Source organism: Uranotaenia lowii, chromosome 1 (genome assembly GCF_029784155.1).
Source record: "Uranotaenia lowii strain MFRU-FL chromosome 1, ASM2978415v1, whole genome shotgun sequence".
NCBI lineage: Eukaryota > Metazoa > Arthropoda > Insecta > Diptera > Culicidae > Uranotaenia > Uranotaenia lowii.
The window spans coordinates 114,927,845-114,946,576 of record NC_073691.1 but is presented as its reverse complement, the minus strand read 5'-3'; the positions used below and the strand labels follow the sequence as shown (position 1 = coordinate 114,946,576).

At 35.1% G+C, this 18,732-nt stretch overlaps 3 protein-coding genes and 2 long non-coding RNA genes across 10 annotated transcripts; 2 read left to right on the top strand and 3 right to left on the bottom strand.

Moving 5' to 3' along the window:
* Window positions 1-718: 718 nt before the first annotated feature.
* Window positions 719-4,321, bottom strand: LOC129739087 (methylthioribose-1-phosphate isomerase). Of its 2 annotated transcripts, none has more exons than XM_055730482.1 (8): window positions 4,056-4,321; window positions 3,646-3,761; window positions 3,533-3,587; window positions 3,213-3,448; window positions 2,863-3,018; window positions 2,748-2,800; window positions 2,325-2,690; window positions 719-2,259 (listed from the first exon to the last, which is right to left on the bottom strand). In XM_055730482.1, the coding sequence occupies exons 2-8, from the start codon at window positions 3,720-3,722 to the stop codon at window positions 2,156-2,158; spliced, it is 1,047 nt and encodes a 348-aa protein (XP_055586457.1). In that variant the 5' UTR covers window positions 3,723-3,761; window positions 4,056-4,321; the 3' UTR covers window positions 719-2,155. The 2 variants fall into 2 exon arrangements, with proteins under 2 accessions (XP_055586457.1, XP_055586456.1); XM_055730481.1 differs by having other exon boundaries at window positions 3,948-4,320.
* Window positions 4,322-5,444: 1,123 nt separating this feature from the next.
* Window positions 5,445-6,114, top strand: LOC129740049 (uncharacterized). Its single transcript, XR_008736081.1, has 3 exons — window positions 5,445-5,693; window positions 5,754-5,867; window positions 5,931-6,114. It is a non-coding gene; the product is annotated as an uncharacterized LOC129740049 (long non-coding RNA).
* A 5,563-nt stretch (window positions 6,115-11,677) lies between these two features.
* Window positions 11,678-13,824, bottom strand: LOC129740080 (uncharacterized). Of its 5 annotated transcripts, none has more exons than XR_008736095.1 (7): window positions 13,479-13,824; window positions 13,290-13,408; window positions 12,969-13,149; window positions 12,463-12,490; window positions 12,077-12,406; window positions 11,950-12,013; window positions 11,678-11,887 (listed from the first exon to the last, which is right to left on the bottom strand). XR_008736095.1 is itself a non-coding variant. In XM_055731667.1 (5 exons), the coding sequence occupies exons 2-5, from the start codon at window positions 13,390-13,392 to the stop codon at window positions 12,339-12,341; spliced, it is 324 nt and encodes a 107-aa protein (XP_055587642.1). In that variant the 5' UTR covers window positions 13,393-13,408; window positions 13,479-13,824; the 3' UTR covers window positions 12,205-12,338. The 5 variants fall into 5 exon arrangements, 2 of the variants coding, with proteins under 2 accessions (XP_055587642.1, XP_055587643.1); XR_008736093.1 differs by having other exon boundaries at window positions 11,678-12,013; window positions 12,077-12,220; window positions 12,281-12,406; XR_008736094.1 differs by having other exon boundaries at window positions 11,678-12,013; window positions 12,969-13,225.
* Window positions 13,825-14,778: 954 nt separating this feature from the next.
* LOC129737843 (uncharacterized) lies at window positions 14,779-16,896 on the bottom strand. The gene is made up of 4 exons (XM_055729003.1): window positions 16,680-16,896; window positions 16,538-16,617; window positions 15,162-16,473; window positions 14,779-14,820 (listed from the first exon to the last, which is right to left on the bottom strand). The coding sequence occupies exons 3-4, from the start codon at window positions 16,257-16,259 to the stop codon at window positions 14,779-14,781; spliced, it is 1,140 nt and encodes a 379-aa protein (XP_055584978.1). The 5' UTR covers window positions 16,260-16,473; window positions 16,538-16,617; window positions 16,680-16,896.
* A 963-nt stretch (window positions 16,897-17,859) lies between these two features.
* Window positions 17,860-18,425, top strand: LOC129740081 (uncharacterized). Its single transcript, XR_008736096.1, has 3 exons — window positions 17,860-17,918; window positions 17,978-18,036; window positions 18,104-18,425. It is a non-coding gene; the product is annotated as an uncharacterized LOC129740081 (long non-coding RNA).
* The last annotated feature ends 307 nt before the right edge of the window (window positions 18,426-18,732 follow it).

Sequence of the window (18,732 nt, the reverse complement as noted above, 5' to 3'; positions counted from 1 at the left end):
AACACGACCAGGGATGCCAGGTGTTGAGGATAAAAAATCTGGACAATTTTGAAAAAAAGTCTGGGTATGTCTGTACACAATGAAGTTCACAAATTTGGAACTAAACATGAAATTTGACGATGCGTGGGGGTGGATGGGGTTAGGTCTGTGCTGTGGTTTTGTATTCGAGTTATTTTAGAGTCGAAAACTATACAACAAACACTGTTTTCTACCACGTACCATGTCGATCTTATTTAAAAATATGTTCAATAAATGATTGCTCAAATACCAATGAATACAAGCGAGATTTCCAGTCTAATCTGGCAGTTACGGATCAACTCCAATACATGAATATTGGATTTCATCATTTAAAACTTTTCCACTTTGAATACATGTTTTTCAAGAATGATTCTTGCTCTTCAAGATCGGTACAAAAAAAGTTGCATTTTCGAATAATTTTTTTTTCTGTAAAATAGACCATGGAAAAGTGGTGCATTTACACCACTCAAATTTGCAAAACTCCAAAATAAGTTCAAATTTTCCACGGAAATGTTCAAGTCAGTTAAGCTTCTCATTACAAAAAGAATCAAAATACAAATTTTTATACAAAAGAGGCGAATGAATTGTAAATTTAATGCCTCTATAAAATCAATAAAACAAAAACAAATTTTTATACAAAAACCACAATCTTTTATTGGTATTTTAGTAAACTGAGTTAACTATCATTAGTTAATGTTTATCGTTCTACCAGCTAGCTAGACCTTTGAAAAACTGATTTTTTCCATTTAAGCTTCAAGGGTTCATTCATAAAATAAGAAAAAAAAAACATAATGCAATCTTCAAACGACCAAAAAACTTCATTAAATAGTGAAATAGAGGCCCTACAACACAATCAAATTGAAAATGGAATTCATTTTCGTGTTAAAACATGTTTTTTTTATTTCTGCCATTCTCATATAATTTTTTGATACAATCGTTTTTGTGACGTCACATGACGTTAATCCAACATGGCTCTCGGCACTACCTTATTTAAATATTATGCAAGAAACTGGATTTGTTTGCACATGGCGCATTTTGACCCTTTTCAAAACCGATTCCGAATTCAAAGATATGTTGTTGATGTTTGACCATTTAAAAATTTCATATTTTTATGCAAAAGAGTTATTAGGCTAGTTATAATTTGAAATTCAAATTTTTAAAAGGTGCAGAAGATTTAGTTAGTTTTGTTTTAAGTACAACCACAGAGAACAGACGTACAAGCTAGCCCACGAAACTTGTGTAAAATTTCCAGCGGCATTTTTTTTTTTTTATAATTCGTTTATTTGAAACGGCTCATACCGAAGGTTTTAAGGAGCCAAAGTCAGTTTTTTTTTGTATTTACAATTCATTGTTAAAAACTAGAATAGATATAGAGAAAATAGTAAAGGATTGGTTAGAGACGGAGGTTTATAGCTTTTAAGAAGAGGTAGATTTCAAACATGTAATCAAGGTCTATCGCAGCTAATACATCTCTTACTGGGGTGTAGGGTGGTTTCCCTCGGGCCCGAAGGGAGTCCAATAAATCCGCTCTGGCGGCTAGATGGACCTCACATGACCAAACGATATGCTCGATGTCGTGGTAACCTTGGCCACAGCCACTCCAGCGGCATTAGTTTAATTATTAGTTCATATATACGATTACGCCTTTTCGAAAACTGTACACTTGAGAATTTGATTTGTAACTTTTGAACGGCGCAATAGGTGCCACTGTTTAAAGTCAATTTTCAACATATTTTTTGGATGTCTGCATTTGAAATTTTACACACTTTTTTGAAGATTTTTTGTTCGAGCTTGTACGTCTGTTCTCTGTGGTACAACTTATTGATTTTTGTTAAAATGATAAAGATTTTTGAGCATAAGTAAAACAAAAAATATCTGATACTTTTCACAAATTGACTTTCGTGAAATAAAAAAACACTTAACAAAAAACAAACAAAAGAATAACAGAAAAATTAACAAATTCTTTCAATGTGTGGCACTTTTCTTTTGTTCAATATAAGTTTACAGAACCAGATTGTTACAAGTTTGCGCATCAAGTCAGGAACGTCCAAATAGCTCGAGCAGTCTCTTCGCGATATGCTTTTATTAATATGATATTATGCTGTTTGTGAATAAGCTTGTAAAAATTTAAGCCAAATTATTGTTTTAATTTACTCGGCGCAAAAACTCCTTTCTCAGTTATAATACCGGTTATGAGGTCCGATGGTGTGATATCAAATGCTGGATTCCAACATGATATTCCTAGAAAAATGCATTACTTATAATTAGACTGTATTCAATTCACGATTGTAAATGTAAAGGCTTACCAGGTGCGGCTATGCGATAGTCACCAACATGAGTCATTTCCCTATCAGGTCTTTCCTCGATCTTAATAAAATCGCCAGATGGTATAGAAAAATCTATTGAGGTGAATGGAGCCGCGATGTAAAATGGCACTCCATGATGCTTCGCGACCAGAGCGATTTGATAAGTTCCGATTTTATTAGCAGTATCTCCATTGGCCGCTACTCGATCGGCCCCTACAACTACGGCTGCAATCTGCCGAGATTTAAATAGCGATGCTACCATGTTATCCAGAATCAAAGTCGCTGGAATCTTGTCGTGAACGAACTCATATGCCGTTAGCCTAGCTCCTTGGTTGTAGGGTCGAGTTTCGGTACAATAGGCATGATCTAAAATTTGTTGCAGAATGTTTTAGTTGAATTTGTTTGTAAGTAGAACGAACATACCTAAGCGTTTCATGTCATGTAATTTACGAATAACACCAAGCGCCGTTCCATATCTGAAAAAGCAAGATAAAGATAGTTAAGAGAAACATTATTAAACACGTGACATCAATTTTACCCTGCTGTTGCAAGTGATCCCGTATTACAATGTGTCAGTACCTTTATGCCAGCACCCTCGTTTGCACGTGATAGGATTTCATACGCTCCATGCTGGCCTATAGCCATATTATCGAAAATATCCTTTTCAAGCATGCTTTCTGTTGTATCTAAAAATCTTTAAAGCAAATTTAAAATGATCAATGTTAAATCACTGACCATACTGACTGGACACTCGATTTCGTCAAAAAAAAAAAAAATTAGACAGAAAATGGTTGAATTTTTGTTCTAAGTGTCAAGTCAGTGCGGTCAGTGGTTAAATTTTCATTATGTATTCAGTAAATAAGAGAAGGCGCATATAAAATGAGTTACCGTTTTTTCAATTCCTCAACCGTGATATTTTCATCGTCCGACAAGTTGTTGGTAAGTTCGATCAACTCATCGGCCGCTAGTTTCATGTTTACGGCAGTTGGTCGCGCTGATATCAAATAGTTCAGCTTGCCTTCGACCTCTTGTTTGAAATCCTTTTTGGTGCTAAAACTTTCATTGAAAATTTCGACAGCTAATGAAAGGCAACCGACAATTGCTATGGCAGGAGCTCCGCGGACCTTGAATAAGAATATTATTTTGTCACGTTTCTTAGGTAATAAAAATCAATCAACTTTTTTTCAGACACAGAATAAAAGCCCTACCTGCATTTTATTAATAGCTTTCCATCCATCTTCCACTCCGTTGATCTTAATATATCTGATAAAGAAGAAATAGAAATTAATTCATGGCTTAGTTGCAATCTAATATTTTATACTTAGACTGTGTTGGCAGTAAAAGCTGATCCAAAATCTCCAGCTTCCCATCCTTGTAGTTGATCGCTCTGAGACTCATTTCAGCGTGGTTATATTTTTAAGTTCTTAACTTCTTACACTGCAATGGAATTAGTTGGTAATATGATAGTCATATGTAGATCGTCAGTACGTGATATCTCTTATCTGTATAATGCAGATTTTCAAATGTTTAACAATGATTTGGATGAGATTAATATAGTATGTATCACTGTTATGAATTCAATTAACAATGAAGAAATATTTAATATGAAAAAAAAAATTTTACCTCTCAGGAAAAAAGCACATAGCATGCAGAAAAGATTCTAGAATCTAAGACTTCATCCAGACAGCCGGCAGAGCACAGTAAATATGTATTTCTATGAATGGTACATACATGCATGATGACGAAGGGAAGGAGAGATAACCGATTAGCGTATATTAAAAGAGAATGGTTAGGTTTCAGAACAGTTGGGTTCACATTTTTTTCACGAATAATTTTTCTGATGTTTCCATAATTTATCAAGTTTTATCAACTCAAAGTAACTTGAGCCTGTTAAAATCCAATAATCGGCAACGTAGACCTTGCGGTCTTAGCCGTCACTTTAGAGGCACAGCAAAGAAAAAAAATTCCAATAACTGGTCTCTGTGATAGGGTTGCGAGGAAATCAGTTTGTTTACACTCGCATACACTATGCAAGGTTATTAGATTACAACACGCAGAGAAAACTTGGATTTTGATACAAAACAAAACTGACTTTGATTCAAAACATTCAGTTTTTTGAATCAAAATCCTGTTTTCTTTGAATCAATGAATTATCGTTCTGATTCAAATGAATAATTTTTGAAAGAAAGAATTAATTTTTTGAACTGAAAAATTTTGGACTTTGATTTTAAACAAATTCTTTGATTCAAAAGCAATTTTTTCAATTGCACATTTCGTTAAAAACAAAGTAAATTTTCTTTCAACCAAAGAAAATTGTTTTCAACAGAAAGGAATAATTTCTTTGAATTAAAATTTTAAACTTAGAAGATATTTTGGATTGAGAAAGAACCGAATTTCGAATAAAGTTCGTCCGGTTGTGTTGAAAATCAAAACTAGTGAATCAGAGCTAGCTTTAGGAGGATTCAGGATGAAGGATGGTAAGTGTGTGTTAATCCATTCATCAAAAAGTGAATGTTTAAGATTTTATATAAACTCTTGCATTCTTACAGGACCACGGCAGATTCCGCCCCAAATCCAGCGGTCTGATTATCTTTGGCCCAATCTTCAGCGGTAATCACCAGTTGGATGACCACTAAAGTAGCAACCGGAGCGGGCTTCCGGAAGTCTATTGAGCGGCCCAAGAAGAATGCCCTCAGGCCAAAATTAGGATCAAAATTATAGTGAACCAGTGTTAGTGTTAATTTTGTGAATAAAAATGAATTTAAAATGTAAATTCTTTCTTTTTATTATTCAAAATTCCTAATAGGAACTTCGGGACAACAGATAATATTTCTTCCAATTGGAATAAAAGGAAAATGGTTCAATGAACCAATCCTTTTAAATCTAAATCTAAATTACATTGTAGCAAACGAGAACAACTTTGCACCAAATGGAACTGTTTTTTGTTTCAAAGCATTAATATTTTGATTCAAAGATTTTTCAAAAGAAAAATTCTTTGAAACAAAGGAAAATGCCTTTGAATCAAAGGAATTTTTATTTATCCCAAAATCAAAGGAAAAAATCCTTTGTTTTTGCGGCACTTTCCTTTGAAATAAAAAATCTTTTCGCTGCGTGAAGGTTTTCTGACTTTGTCAGATAGTAGGCTAGGAGAGGCGCGGTGAGGTTCAGTGAGTTTGTTTGTAAACATCGGAAAATTTGTTCGAGCTGAGGGCTTTGTTGGTAAACAAACTCCACGAACTCCATAGTAGCCAAATCAAAATGGCTGAATCGGGAGTCATATCGTTAAGCCTAGTCAGGGATGCCAGCAGCAGGAACCATGGTATGCACATTCATTTTCAAATGAATTCGAAGGTGATCATGTACTTCATGGTAAAAAGTACATCCTAGCCTTTAGTACAAAAATTTAGACATCTCTGATTTTTCGTGTAGGGTTTTGACAGCTGCGGCAATTTTGTTTTCCTCGAAAAATTTCGGTCGGCACATTTTTCGACGGTTTTTTGGCACAAAGATATTTAACCATCAAGTGTTGATATGATCAAACCGGTGAGTAGTATCGAAACATGAAAGAAAAAATCATTTTTATAATCTTATATTTATCATTTCCAGCGACATAATCCCTTCCCACAAGCCTGTGAGCAAATGGAAAGGAATCACTTGGCCGGAGTCCCCGTAATGCGTAATGCATTTCAGCTGGTGGTCGACGGAGTAGATAGCAGCATTCTGTATGTAATATATAAATGTGTTGGAATTTAAAATGTGAATGAATGAATTATAATGAAATAAATATTATATAAACGAAAACCTAAACACAACAATTATTTAAAAGATCACGAAATAACATTGCATTTAATCTTCCTTAAAACCATGAATATTAATTAAAAACCATTGAATTTCACGGTTTCCTTGAGGAAAACTGGAAGCTGAAATAACCATGAACTATATATTTTTGAGTTCTGAACTGTATGGAAAAAAGTTGATTTTTTCATGGTTAAGTTGCTTAACAAACCCCTTTTTTCATGGTAATTTTGGTCTAAACCGTAAATTTCATTGTCGAAAACGATGAATTTGACAGTGCATTCAAGGTTTCTTGTACCATGATATTCATAGCGGTAACCATGAAATACATGGTAATGTGAAAATGAAATTCATGGTTTTTTCACAATGTTTTTCTATTCGGGAGGTGTTGAGGATGAAAAATCTGGGCAATTTGGAAAAAAAGTCTGTGTGTGTCTGTGCATAAGGAAACTCACAAATTTGGTACTAAACAAGAAATTAAATTTGGCGAATCGTGTGTGAGCGGGGGGGGGGTTTGAGGTGTGTTTGTGCTATGGTGTACGGGTTATTTTCGTGTTGATAACTACAACAAACACTTTTTCCTACCACCTACCATGCCGATCTTATTTAAAAAACGATTGATTGGTCATATCAAAGAATACAAGTCAGATTTTAGTCTAGTCTGCCACTTACATATCAAATCTGATACATTAATATTGATTTTATCTGTCAATTTTGAAAGTCTGTAAAATCTGGGCACTCTCAGCAAAAATCTGGGCAAAATCTGTGTCTGACCAATATCTGGACGAAGGGTCAAAAGTCTTGGTTTTACAGACAAATCTGGGCACCTGGCAACCCAGAGCCTAGTCCACACTAGGAGACGGTTCGTCTCGAGACGGCTCGTCTCGAGACGGCTCGTCTCGAGACGGCTCGTCTCGAGACGGTCTCAGCGTCTCCTATTTTCTTCGGGAGACACTGAGACCGTCTCAGGTTTCCAACAACAACAACAGACAACAAAGTTCGTCTCATAAAGCCTAGTCCACACTAGGCAACATGAACTGCGATTTTTGTTATGAGACGAACTTTGTTGTCTGTTGTTGTTGTTGGAAACCTGAGACGGTCTCAGTGTCTCCCGAAGAAAATGGGAGACGCTGAGACCGTCTCGAGACGAACCGTCTCCTACACAGCAAGAAAAATTCGTGTAATTTTAGATTGAAAACGATGCACGAAAACGGAACACCGTTTATGATCTAAAATTACATCATCTTTACATCGAGGCGTGTAAATTTAGACCAAAAACGATGCACGAGAAGAGAACAGCATATTGTCGTGTAAAAATACATAGCGATGTAAAATTTTGGATTTTTTTTCGGAATATGAGAAATTTTTATAAAAAATTGGGATATTATGAATCGTTTGAGTAGAAAAATACTTTATAGTTTACTATTATTAAACATTTATTTGAAAAAAAAAAAAACATGAATAGTAAAGAAAAAAAAAGTACACCCACCATCAAGAGCACCGCCAGGCTGGGGCACTGTTGAATAGGAAGATGTCCATTATGCTGATGTTCTAATCGGTCAGCGTCATTGGGGACCAAATGGAATTCCGTTCCGGACTGTCATAGTCCGGATCAATAATGCCTCGCTTCAAATGCCTCGGAATTCTTCAGGCAAATTCCTCTTCTGGGAATCAAATTCCGGATCCCTGCCACTTCAAAATCTGCCATCGCTGTAATCGAGAAACAAATATTTAATCAAAATAACATCATTCTTTTGTTTTTCAATTTGAAAACCTACCACTTTTACCATAGAGATTATGAAGCTTCGGCTTAGAATGAAGACACTCGGTTTCCGAAAAATGACTCGACTGGCGAATGGCACAAACAAACAGTTTCAGTCAATAATAAATCAAACAGATATAATTTTACACTGCTTGTGATATAAATTTCATTGGCCGCTTTATTTTTACATCATGGAAGGTAAAATTATACCAAAACAATTTATTTTTATTCGCTATTTGAGAAAAGACTAAAATTACTGTCGTGAATTATCGATTTTCAGGCCACTTTCTTTTCTGATTCACAAAATTTTATAATCCAGTCGAATTCGCTTTCACACAAAACTCAAAACAACTGCACTTATTCACAATCTTGTACAAACTGAAGCTTATCCGATGAACCTCGACTGTTTCACTCTCATCAACTCCGTCCTCTCTTTTCATCGTTTCATCGACATATCAACATCCTAACGGCACATTCACATGTTCTCGTGTTCGTCGGGTGTGGCTTCATGATAGAGTTCGCTATCGGATGATGGGGATGCGCAATAATTAATGTGCGTACCGAATCTTTAAATTTTCTATTTTATTTATCATCAATATTCTCTACAATTACATCAAAAAGAGTGGAAAATTACATCTTTTTTTAATTATACTTGTGAAAAAATAGATCACTCGTGTTTTAGATTCCGTATACTTTTAGAAATTTTTTGCTGTGTACACAGCAAGAAAAAATCGTGTAATTTTAGACCGAAAACGATGCACGAAAACGGAACATCGTTTTTGATGTAAAATTCTATCACGATGTATTTTTTTCAAGAATGTAATTTTTAAGGCGTGTAAATTTAGATCGAAAACAATGCACGAAATCGGACGACGAAAGCCGTCGTGTAAAAATAGACGGGGATGTAAATTTTAAGATTTATTATTGTAAATATTAGAAATCTTTGCTAAACATTCAGGTTTTGCTGTTGTCTATGAATGAATACGCTGCTTTTAAAATTTTAATTTCGCATATATTTCCAAAAATAACCTAAAAGATATACACCATCCCGCACAGCGTCAGCCTGGAATTTTTGTTTCGTCCGATGATTCCCAGCACGGTGATGTTGAACAGATGGCCGTCACCAGGATCCTCGATTTGGCCCAAAACACCATTATTTTTCGGTCCGCGTCACCTCCGCCTGACGAAAATTTCTGCGAAAAATCACTGTCACTGCGAAAAATCTTATCTTGCTGCAATGGAGAGAAAACTGATTAATTTCAACAGCATTCTTTTTTCAATATGACATTATTATGAACCTACCAGCTTTTGAAGGATTATGGAAATGCTAGAGCTACGCCTACGACTCGTTTTCGAATAATTTTCTTACTTGTTTACTTTTTATCCGACGCGCGCCACACAAGTTGCACATTTCCATTTAATTTTAAATCAAACATACAATTTTACACTGTTCGTGATATAAAATTAATTGACCGCTTGATTTTTACATCACGGAATGTAAAATTATAGCAAAACAATGTATTTCTATTCACTTTTTGAAAAAAGACTAAAATTATATCAAAAGGAGTTGAAAATTACATCGTCTTCGATTTACACTTGTAAAAAATTAGACTACTCGTGTTTTAGATTCCGTATACTTTTAGAAAATTTTTGCTGTGTAGTGTGGACTACACTCTAATTCTCCGTGACTCAGATTTGAAGGGAAACAATTCAAAATGCGCCAAAACTGGGGAAACTCAAATTTTGATTAGAGCGGCATAACTCAGAAATGAATTGTAGGGGTTTTCGCGAATTCTGAGTTGTTTTTGTTCATGAATGTTTTAAACTCGTCTGAACGATCTGAATCATAACAACTCAGAATTTCATCAAATTTTGATACGCTTTCGAAAGGAACTATGTTTTTTTTTTAAAGAAATATACTGTAATTTCGAATAAAAGTAAATCAAAACAAATGTCTGAAAATACGTTTATTTATCATCGTTTTGATTCACCGAAGTGGTGAGTGGAAACAAGTTTTTTCGGTACTGTTATCACGACCGAACCGTGAATCCTGACTTACCTTCCGGTAGTACCGATCATGTCTTTTCTACCGATGGTTACCGATGAGATTCCCTGATCATCGCCTTCTCCTCGACCACACCAACTTCTGTTGCCGCCACTCCCGTCGTAGGCGCCTCGGTCCATACTATTTTTGGGAAAATGTTTGTCACGACTTCAGCTTCCTTCACCTCGACTGCCTGCCCCGAAAGGCAAGAGAACCGAGTTGTCAATGCCATCTTTCTCCCTCCAGGTGAAATTTGTGTCCGGCCAAGAACGCAACGTAATCATTTTGCCTTTCAATGGTTCATCAAAGCTGAAGTTTCCTAGAGAAAAAGATTAATTGGTTAGTTTTATTTCTTTTTTCATTAGCATTCACACAATTATTATCTAAATTTTAAATATAAATACTGTAAATTATCTATTACAGCATCTATAAAATAATCATATAAGTTGTATTTACCATTTTTTTTTTCAACACCTGCACTTCGACCGTCGCATCCAAACAAACATTTTGTTTTCCGAATCTCTCTGAGTTGTTTTCATCTGTTTTGCACGAAAAAGTGTGCGACTTTGCTAAGTCCCAGGATTTGGAACTCGCTAGATGAAAACAACTCAGAATTTTGAAGGATTTGAATTCAGTTGTTCATACATGGTGCGATCCCTGAACCGAAATTATTCAGTCTCTGAATAATCTAAAATTACCGTGTAGGCTTAACAACCCGCTTAGCAAAATAAATGCTTGGAATGCTTGGATTTCAAGCATTCTTCAAGCATTCCTTCCATTGAATTCAAGCATTAAATGGCCCAACCGATTCTACTTGAAACGATTTTCCCGGTTCAGAATGACAGCTCTCGTTGACATCTGGCATGGTTTGATTGTATTTGTGTGTTGGATAAATGCTAATGTGTGAGTGTGTTGAGTAAATATGATTGCATATGTATGAGTGCATACTAGACCGAACCACATTCGGGGGAAATTTCTCAGTTGTGTGTTATGTGTTTTCCTTTATATTTCAATTTTATTTAAAACTTTTAACACAATATTACACTTCACTACATACAATTGGCTACACACTTGGCCAAAGAAAATTCGTCGTTCGGCACCAGGATCTGGCATATGAGGACCTCCTCCTTCATTAGGGGCCCTAGAATTAAACCCGTGCTTTGGCGGCCTGAGGCTTGAAGCGATCAATGAGCATTGATCTATGTATGTATGTATGGATCTGTTTGATTGGCAGAGAGTTTTATACTCTATATCACCACTACTTGTTTATATGTTGATTTTCGTTTTTTCGTAGGGATGCTCCTTTTTTCCATAATTTTCGATCAAACTTTCTGTTTTTCTAAATTTTCATGCGAGCTTTCTCTAGGAAACTGAGGATTTCCTTTAGTTTTGTAACTTCAAAATTTTGAATAATTTCGATCAGATTGGAATATCGATCCCAATCATAGTGATTCCTTACACACAAAATTTTCGAGGCCGGAAATTAGCAAAATTTTGCTCAAATTTGACCAGCTAAAAAGTTAGCAATGAAATTAGCAATTTTTCATAACTAAAATTTTAGCAAAATAGTCGAAAAGTGTCCGGACTAAATTTTTACTTATTTTTCAGTATATAAAATTATTTTTGCTGAAATTTTAGCAAAATTGTTTTTGTCCAAAAATTAACTATAATTTTAGTAAAATGAAATTTTTCGATAATTGTTGGTGCTCTAAAAAAAGATGAAGATATCAAAAATGAAAACTCGTTTATTGACGCCCAACTTACAGATTATAATCACATTCATTTTTATCACAATTTACGATCAATACTTCAAATTTATTCTTATTCACTTTGTCGATATTCTTTACGTCTCCAAAATCGACCACCAGCGTATTGACCATATCGCTTCCATCGGCCCCATGTTGCAGATTCCTTAGACCTATCCCATGACCACGTACGCCACCGTTTGCACAAATGGATTGCCTAATCGAATTTCATGACAATGGAATATCAATCAAAATTTTAATTTTTTGCATTACACTGACTTATGGAAACAGTCTCCATGGTTGAGATAGCTGTACGTGGTAGGATAGAAAAGAATTGACCAATCTGGAATATGAAATGAAAAGATCAGCAAAAATTCTATTAGGAATTTCAACTTTTCAAGCAAACCTATATTGTGATATTCTTGAATTAAATCCAGTGTAACGAGTGTTATTCCAATTATCCAGCGGCACCCATTTTTCCACGGGTAGCATTCTGACCGTTTGCATTAGTTTTTCACTGGTAGGTTGACTAGGTTTTTATGGGTAAAATCTGCGAAACAAAATTATTTACAATTCGAAAAGGCGTATTATAACTTGGGGGAAAATCCACTTTAAAAACGCCTCCAGGAGTAACGGTTTGATCAATCAGGATATTGTATATGTCTATTTCAATCATAAATAGAGCAAATTGTTTTCGTTATCATCCTTCTCGTCAGATCGCTCGTTTGACATGTTCCTAAAATAAATCAATTGAAAGATTAAAAAAAATAAAGAACTGAAATAAATTCTTACCTATCACGGATATGCATAAATTCGCTGCCTGGAAATGATGAAAGCAGAAATAGAATAAAAATGAAATGGTTATAATATGCATTTAAATGTATTTAAAATATTTATAGTAATATAATAGGTTTAAGATTCAGAATTCAGTATAATCAAGATAATACAAACAAAATTATCTTACATTTACAGATTTAAGGAACAAATTACAGGATTTAATTTAAAATGCAAAGTTGAGATTCGATTCTGAAAAAAATAAAATATTTCAACGGAGGATAAAATACAAAATTGATAATTAAGAATGGAATTTCAATGTAAGCTTTGAAATTCAAATCCGGGATACAAAATCAAATACACATTTTTAATTTAAACAAGTATTCCTTTCTCAAACGAGTAATCTTCTTAACATTAATTTTTCATTTCAATTCTTACTTGAATTCTAAATTTTAATTATCTTAAACAACGTCGTGATAAGCATTAAAACAAAAACTTATTTGATGAAATAAAAAAAAGATTACCTTGTCGTGAATTCGTTTAGCTGGTAGATTCGAAGAAAAAGAATAGCAAGCAGAGGCCGATGAAAGGAAAAAATGCCAGAATATTTGATTGCCGATCGAGGATTCTGGAATGGATCGATTTACGCCTGTTTCCATCAGGTGTATTGCTGGAGCTTCCTTTTTTGCCGAAACAAAGTGGGGCCTGTGATGCGAAACAAAATAAGCCTTCATATAGGTTTCAAGTTTCATTTCGAGTTGTGACCATTATTTTGTTCAATCTTGAAAATGGTTATGTTAAAAAAAATCACTAATGAACGTTGCGGTATAGACACTTTTACTTACCTTTACATATTACGGAAAAATCCACGGGCGGTACGTTGATCAGTTGCCGGAAGCGAGCTGAATACAAAATGAAGATGACCCAAAGATAGATCCGGGGCGACATAATGTTGTTTTTACATCTACATGGTATATAAGAAAAGAGGCGTTCGTAAAAAAATTGGATTTCAAAAAACATAATTTGCAACTTACAACAATCTTTGGCTCTACCTTCCAAATTGACCGCCTCGATACAAAATTGTCATCTTAGGGCTCGGCCAAAACCACCGGCTGTTCGTTGCCACTCCGGAAGATGATTTCGTTAACCAGAAACACAACTTTTAAAGTTTTACGGGAACACGATTCAAAACAATAACTTATCAAAACAAACCGCACCATCGGGAACGAACACGTTTCGAGCGCAGACAAATGGTTTGAGTCGGTGCTAATGAAAATACTGAAAATAGTAGCAAGTGAGTAGTTTTTACTCAAATTGAGCTAAAGCCATGACAATATGGGAAAATGCTAACTCGAGAGTAAAAAAAAATTTTTGCTAACAGAAAGTAATGGAGTATTTTTGCTAAGTTGAGGCCGAGAAATTTTGTGTGTATATGATTGAATTGAATGCATTTGAGAAGTGCATGTTCGGTGGTAAAATTCGTGTTGCATAGTTCGCACAATTTTGTGTCTCGAATTTTCATCACTCCTAAATAATAGGGTGAATAGTCATGGCCACTTAGTAAGCGATTCAAAGTGCGAATTTGAATGTTGCTTAGTTCGATATCCCAATACCAGGGTTTGGTAGAGAAATTTGATTGTAGTTCATAAAATTTGATTCCTTTACTTTCATTGTGCACCATGTTCCTGTACCATAAATTCGTGGATTCGAGTGATTCTGATTTGTATCTCATGTATGCATCATCGAGTCTCAGTTTGTTCTCGAGTAATATTGGTCCGTCTAATCCTTGTTTTGCTAGAACGTCTGCATGTTCATTTCCCTCTATTCCGACATGTGAGGGTATCCATTGGATTTTTACATTTTTTGTTGTAGCTAGTGAGCATATGTCGTGCGTGACTTGATCAAATTTTTTGTTTATAATGTCCCTTTTTAAAATTTTGCAGGCTGACTGGGAATCGGTGAAAATTACAACTCCAGTTCCTTCTTCGTTGTGTATTTGTTCTAAAGCTACTCTTATAGCTAAAAGTTCTGCAGTTGCAATGTTAACATTATTTACTAAGGAAATGCTTATCTTTGTATCGGAAGAAGCGTCATAAATTCCAATGCCACATTTGTTCGTACTTTTAGAAGCATCAGTGTACCATTGGTCACGGTGACTAAAATGGTTGTTTATCATTTCTTGGGCCAGTTTTTTCATAACAATTGGAGATGTTTCATTCTTTTTCATTCTTGAGCCTATCATTTGATCTTCTATCTCGACTCTTATTTCTATTTCTGGTTTTGTTTCTGTGTATATCGTTTGAAATTCTTGTATGTTTTTAATGTAAATTCTTTCTAGAAAAGTGTACTTTGCTTCACTTTGAACGTTGTCCAAATCTAAAGAGTGTAGTTGTTGTGCAATTAGATCGTTATGATGGATATGCAAGGCAATACGTTTTTTTGCTAAATAAGTGCGTTTGAATGTCAGCACACTTCATAATAGTTTCTAATTTCATGCTAATTGTTGAAATTATTTGTTTCAGTTCTTCTTGTGATTGTTTTTTAATTGTTTCCTCAATTTCCTTTTTAAACCTCTCTAGCTCTCCTGTTTTATACTTATTGAACATCCCTATGCCTCTTGTTTCCTCTTTTTCTTCTTCCATTTTACGTTTTTTGGCGAATTCATTTTGATTTAATCCCAAAATACTGGCCACTCCTGATACACTATCTGTTTCTACATTAAGTTTGTTTGGTTCTTTATTTTCTTTTTTAGATCTATTTCTCTTGTCGTTTGAACTCCACTCACTGCGCTTTGGTTGGAGTTGTTGTGGAAAATTACGCCCGCTAGCTGCAACTCTGGAGTATGATTCTGCAATTGTTGGAAAATCCTCTGTAGTCCTCAAAACGTCAAACATATTTTCAGTTGGAACCTCGTAGTACTGCCTTGCCTCCTGATAAGTCATGCATTTCTTGGCCATTTTTGCTTGTAAGTCGTTTTCTTTCTTCCATCTAGGACACACTTTGTCAGTCGTCTTATGATTAGAATTTGGACAGTACAAACATTTTAAAACGTTACAAGAATTTTCTGTCGAGTGTTCTACAGCACATGACATACATTTTTCAATCAACGCTTTACAATTTTTGGACAAGTGGTTATAACGAAGACATTTAAAACAGATTATCGGTTTTCTAATGTACGGTTGGACTTTGTGTATCACAGAATATATACTGATGTCATTTGGCAAAGTATTAGTACGGAAAACTACACCCATTTTATATGTGGGTTCCTTTTTCTTGTCTTTATAGCGATGCATTCGAAAAACGGAATCTATTTCTGCTTTGGCCTTGATAAAGTGTTTAACTTCTTCGTCTTTCATTTCAAGTGGTATACCAGAAATAACTCCTGTCACCGTGACGAATTGTTTTGGAATATAAGATTTGAATCCCTGTAGATTTAGATTCTGGCAATTTGCCAATCTGTTGGCATCTTTAATATTTCCTACGTACACTGTTACTTTATTTCTAGCTGTCTTCCTGATATCATCGATACATTTGTCAAAACCATTTTGGTGTAGCATTATTCCTATTTGTAATCTGTTAACAACTTTTCGTTTTTCTACATCTGTGTTCTCTACTATTACGCGATACGGACGGCAATCCCCATTTTGGTAATTGTAGTTTTTAAATATTTTTCTACTTGCTGCGTCGACGTGATCCTTTCCTCTGCTGGTTGTTTCCATGTCTTCTTCCATCCTTTCTTGTCCTGGATTTAGTATCGGTTGATTGAGGTTAAGTACTGATGCTGCTCCGTCTGGAGCAGCATCCTCGCCACTCATCTTAGTACGGTCACTTATTTATCACAGAAGGTATACTTGTGAATTTATCGCTAAAATTATCACAGTTCTTCTTAATAATAATGACAATACAACAGTTTAAAATAGCCAAAAATCCAAATTGAAAAAACGAGCATCCACACTCTTTCAATGTAAACATTGGAAACCCGAGCATTGATCTAGGAGCCATGGATGAGTGGGCAGATTACACGAAGGGCTGCAAATTAGGAAAAAAAAGTAAATTGAGAAATAGATCGCCTAATTGAAAATTTTCAACTTACCTATTCAAAATTAAATCACATGGTGCCGTCCCTTGCACAGATCTGGAACAAACCGCCAGCACCTCCATGTCTGCGTCAAGCTGTGTCAAGAAAAAAGGAACACATGAAATATTTTAATTGCATTTATTTTAAAACATCTTACCATTTTTTAATCCGGCTCCGGCTAGGTACGATGTCAAAATGGCCGTTGATAAAACAAAGATTTTTTTCTAGTCGTTTTTGATCACCAATACTAACTAGCGAAAAGTCGTTAAAACGATCAATCAGTGTTGTACACTCGGAGGAGTTTATGGTATTTTCACATATGGATTTGTATTGTGCAATCGGTGCAATCAGCTGACTGGACTGATGCACGCGTAGAATTTAAACCCTCAGTTTACGGTATTGAACGCAGCCCTACGCGCGAAATCGTTAGCTCAAGGTTTTAAAATGGCCTGCGGGAAAAATCGCAGTTCATGTTGCCTAGTGTGGACCATGATGCCTCTAGATATGGTGGTCTCACTTTGGCAAAAAGTAGGCGAGGGAAGGATGCGGCGGAAGGGGCGCAATTTTGACAGCTGGCTGTTGGCTGGCCAAAAAAACTTGAAAGCAGGCAGTGTAATTAAAGAATTGTTTTAGTAGTGGTATGATCTGTGACATCACTATCATAAAAGATTTCCTTCGAAGGATTATTTTCCCGTTCTCCCGTTCTGTCTTCAAATCATTTGCACCAAGAACCACAAAGCAAGCTTGAGGGCAGTATAAGGAACAGGAGAAGGTACGATCTTGACAATAAACAAATAACGCGGAAAGAACATGTCTACATCCTTCCGGAATCTTCCCTGTTTGGTAAATTGCATACATATTTTTTTAAATTTCGTTTGAGATTTTATGTTTCTTTTTTATTATTCAGATATTTTCTCACCGGAATGCGGCTGGAAGTGAACTACCGATTGAGAATCAAACTCTGTTATCTTACCCGAATAGCAAAGACCATGGTATTAATATAACAGAACTGTGATTTTCAATTTAACAATAAACTTCATCCTTATTTCAAGATCCTTAACAACCTCCTTAAATTTTGAAACTACCATGGTTTTTAAAGTTACTGCGAAATGTATTGTTAATCCATAATGTTCCACAGTTGTCGAATGTGTCAGAAACAAGGGTATCACAGCGATTATCTTATGATTTTTGTTGTTACAGTGAACTTTATGGTAAAAAGATATTCCAAACCATTCGAATATTGGTAAACTTTTGCTTTTTTAACATATTTCCTATTTTTCGTGTAATCGTTTCTTGGCCTGACGGCTAAAATAAATTTATCATGTACAGATTTATTGTTTACGCGCCATTATCCGGACAGTGGTCGACAATTTTATAGGAAACAAAAATTCTTACGGTGAGATCTTTCTAAAACTCATTTCGCCTTTTTTAGTTACTATTTTTATTTTTTTTTAGGAGCAAAAAGTCGGTACAGCGTGCGAGAATAGGACGTTCGGATGGAGTCGATTTCTCTGGTGAGTACTTTTAGTGTACATATTAGAGTAAAAAACTTATCGGAAATTGTTTTTTTTTATTTTTCAGAAGCAGACGCAAATAGCTGACATCGGTCGCTCAGGCTTCAAACGTAGGCCGTATAAAATGGCTCAATTGGACCACATACACACATTTGGGACCTGCTACTGGAAGATATGCTGGAGCCGTCTCGAGAGAATGAGGAGGAGGCTCACCGAGGCGTCGGAACAAAGTGCCGATGGTTGAAAGTGACACAGTGAGTGTATCACAGTATGTTTAAAAAAAATCAAAGCCTTATTAATAAATAGTTAGATAATAGCCAGAAAAATAGTTTATTTATTATAATAGTTTTGGAAAGAAAATAAAAAAAAACTATTTCACCATGAAATTTCACGGTCACGAGGGATTCTAAAAACTGTGAATAAACATTGATGTTCATCATCATCAGAACGATGTAAATTCAACATAAAACGATGAATTTTACAGTTTCCTTGAGGAAAATTGGAAGCTGAAATAACCATTCACTTCATATTTTTGCAATTTGAAATGTATGGAAAAAAGTTGATTTTTTCATTGTTAAGTTGCTTAACAACCCCCTTTTTTCATGGTAAATTTTGCTAAAACCATAAATTTCACTGTCGAAAAATATGAATTTCACAGTACATTCAAGGTTTCATGTACCATGATTCGCATAGTTT

What these genes read in the sequence shown, in the direction of transcription:
- LOC129740080 (XM_055731667.1), bottom strand. Translation starts at nt 13,392, where the DNA reads ATGTCGCCCCGGATCTATCTTTGGGTCATCTTCATTTTGTATTCAGCT. An exon ending in CTAAACGAATTCACGACAAG is followed by an intron (nt 12,491 to 12,968) that starts GTAATCTTTTTT and finishes CATCATTTCCAG; the next exon opens with GCAGCGAATTTATGCATATC. An exon ending in TTTATGCATATCCGTGATAG is followed by an intron (nt 12,407 to 12,462) that starts GTAAGAATTTAT and finishes GATTTATTTTAG; the next exon opens with GAACATGTCAAACGAGCGAT.
- LOC129737843 (XM_055729003.1), bottom strand. Translation starts at nt 16,259, where the DNA reads ATGAGTGGCGAGGATGCTGCTCCAGACGGAGCAGCATCAGTACTTAAC. An exon ending in AAGAACCAAACAAACTTAAT is followed by an intron (nt 14,821 to 15,161) that starts GTAGAAACAGAT and finishes TACACTCTTTAG; the next exon opens with ATTTGGACAACGTTCAAAGT.
- LOC129739087 (XM_055730482.1), bottom strand. Translation starts at nt 3,722, where the DNA reads ATGAGTCTCAGAGCGATCAACTACAAGGATGGGAAGCTGGAGATTTTG. An exon ending in AAGCTATTAATAAAATGCAG is followed by an intron (nt 3,449 to 3,532) that starts GTAGGGCTTTTA and finishes TTCTTATTCAAG; the next exon opens with GTCCGCGGAGCTCCTGCCAT. An exon ending in GTTGAGGAATTGAAAAAACG is followed by an intron (nt 3,019 to 3,212) that starts GTAACTCATTTT and finishes TTTGCTTTAAAG; the next exon opens with ATTTTTAGATACAACAGAAA.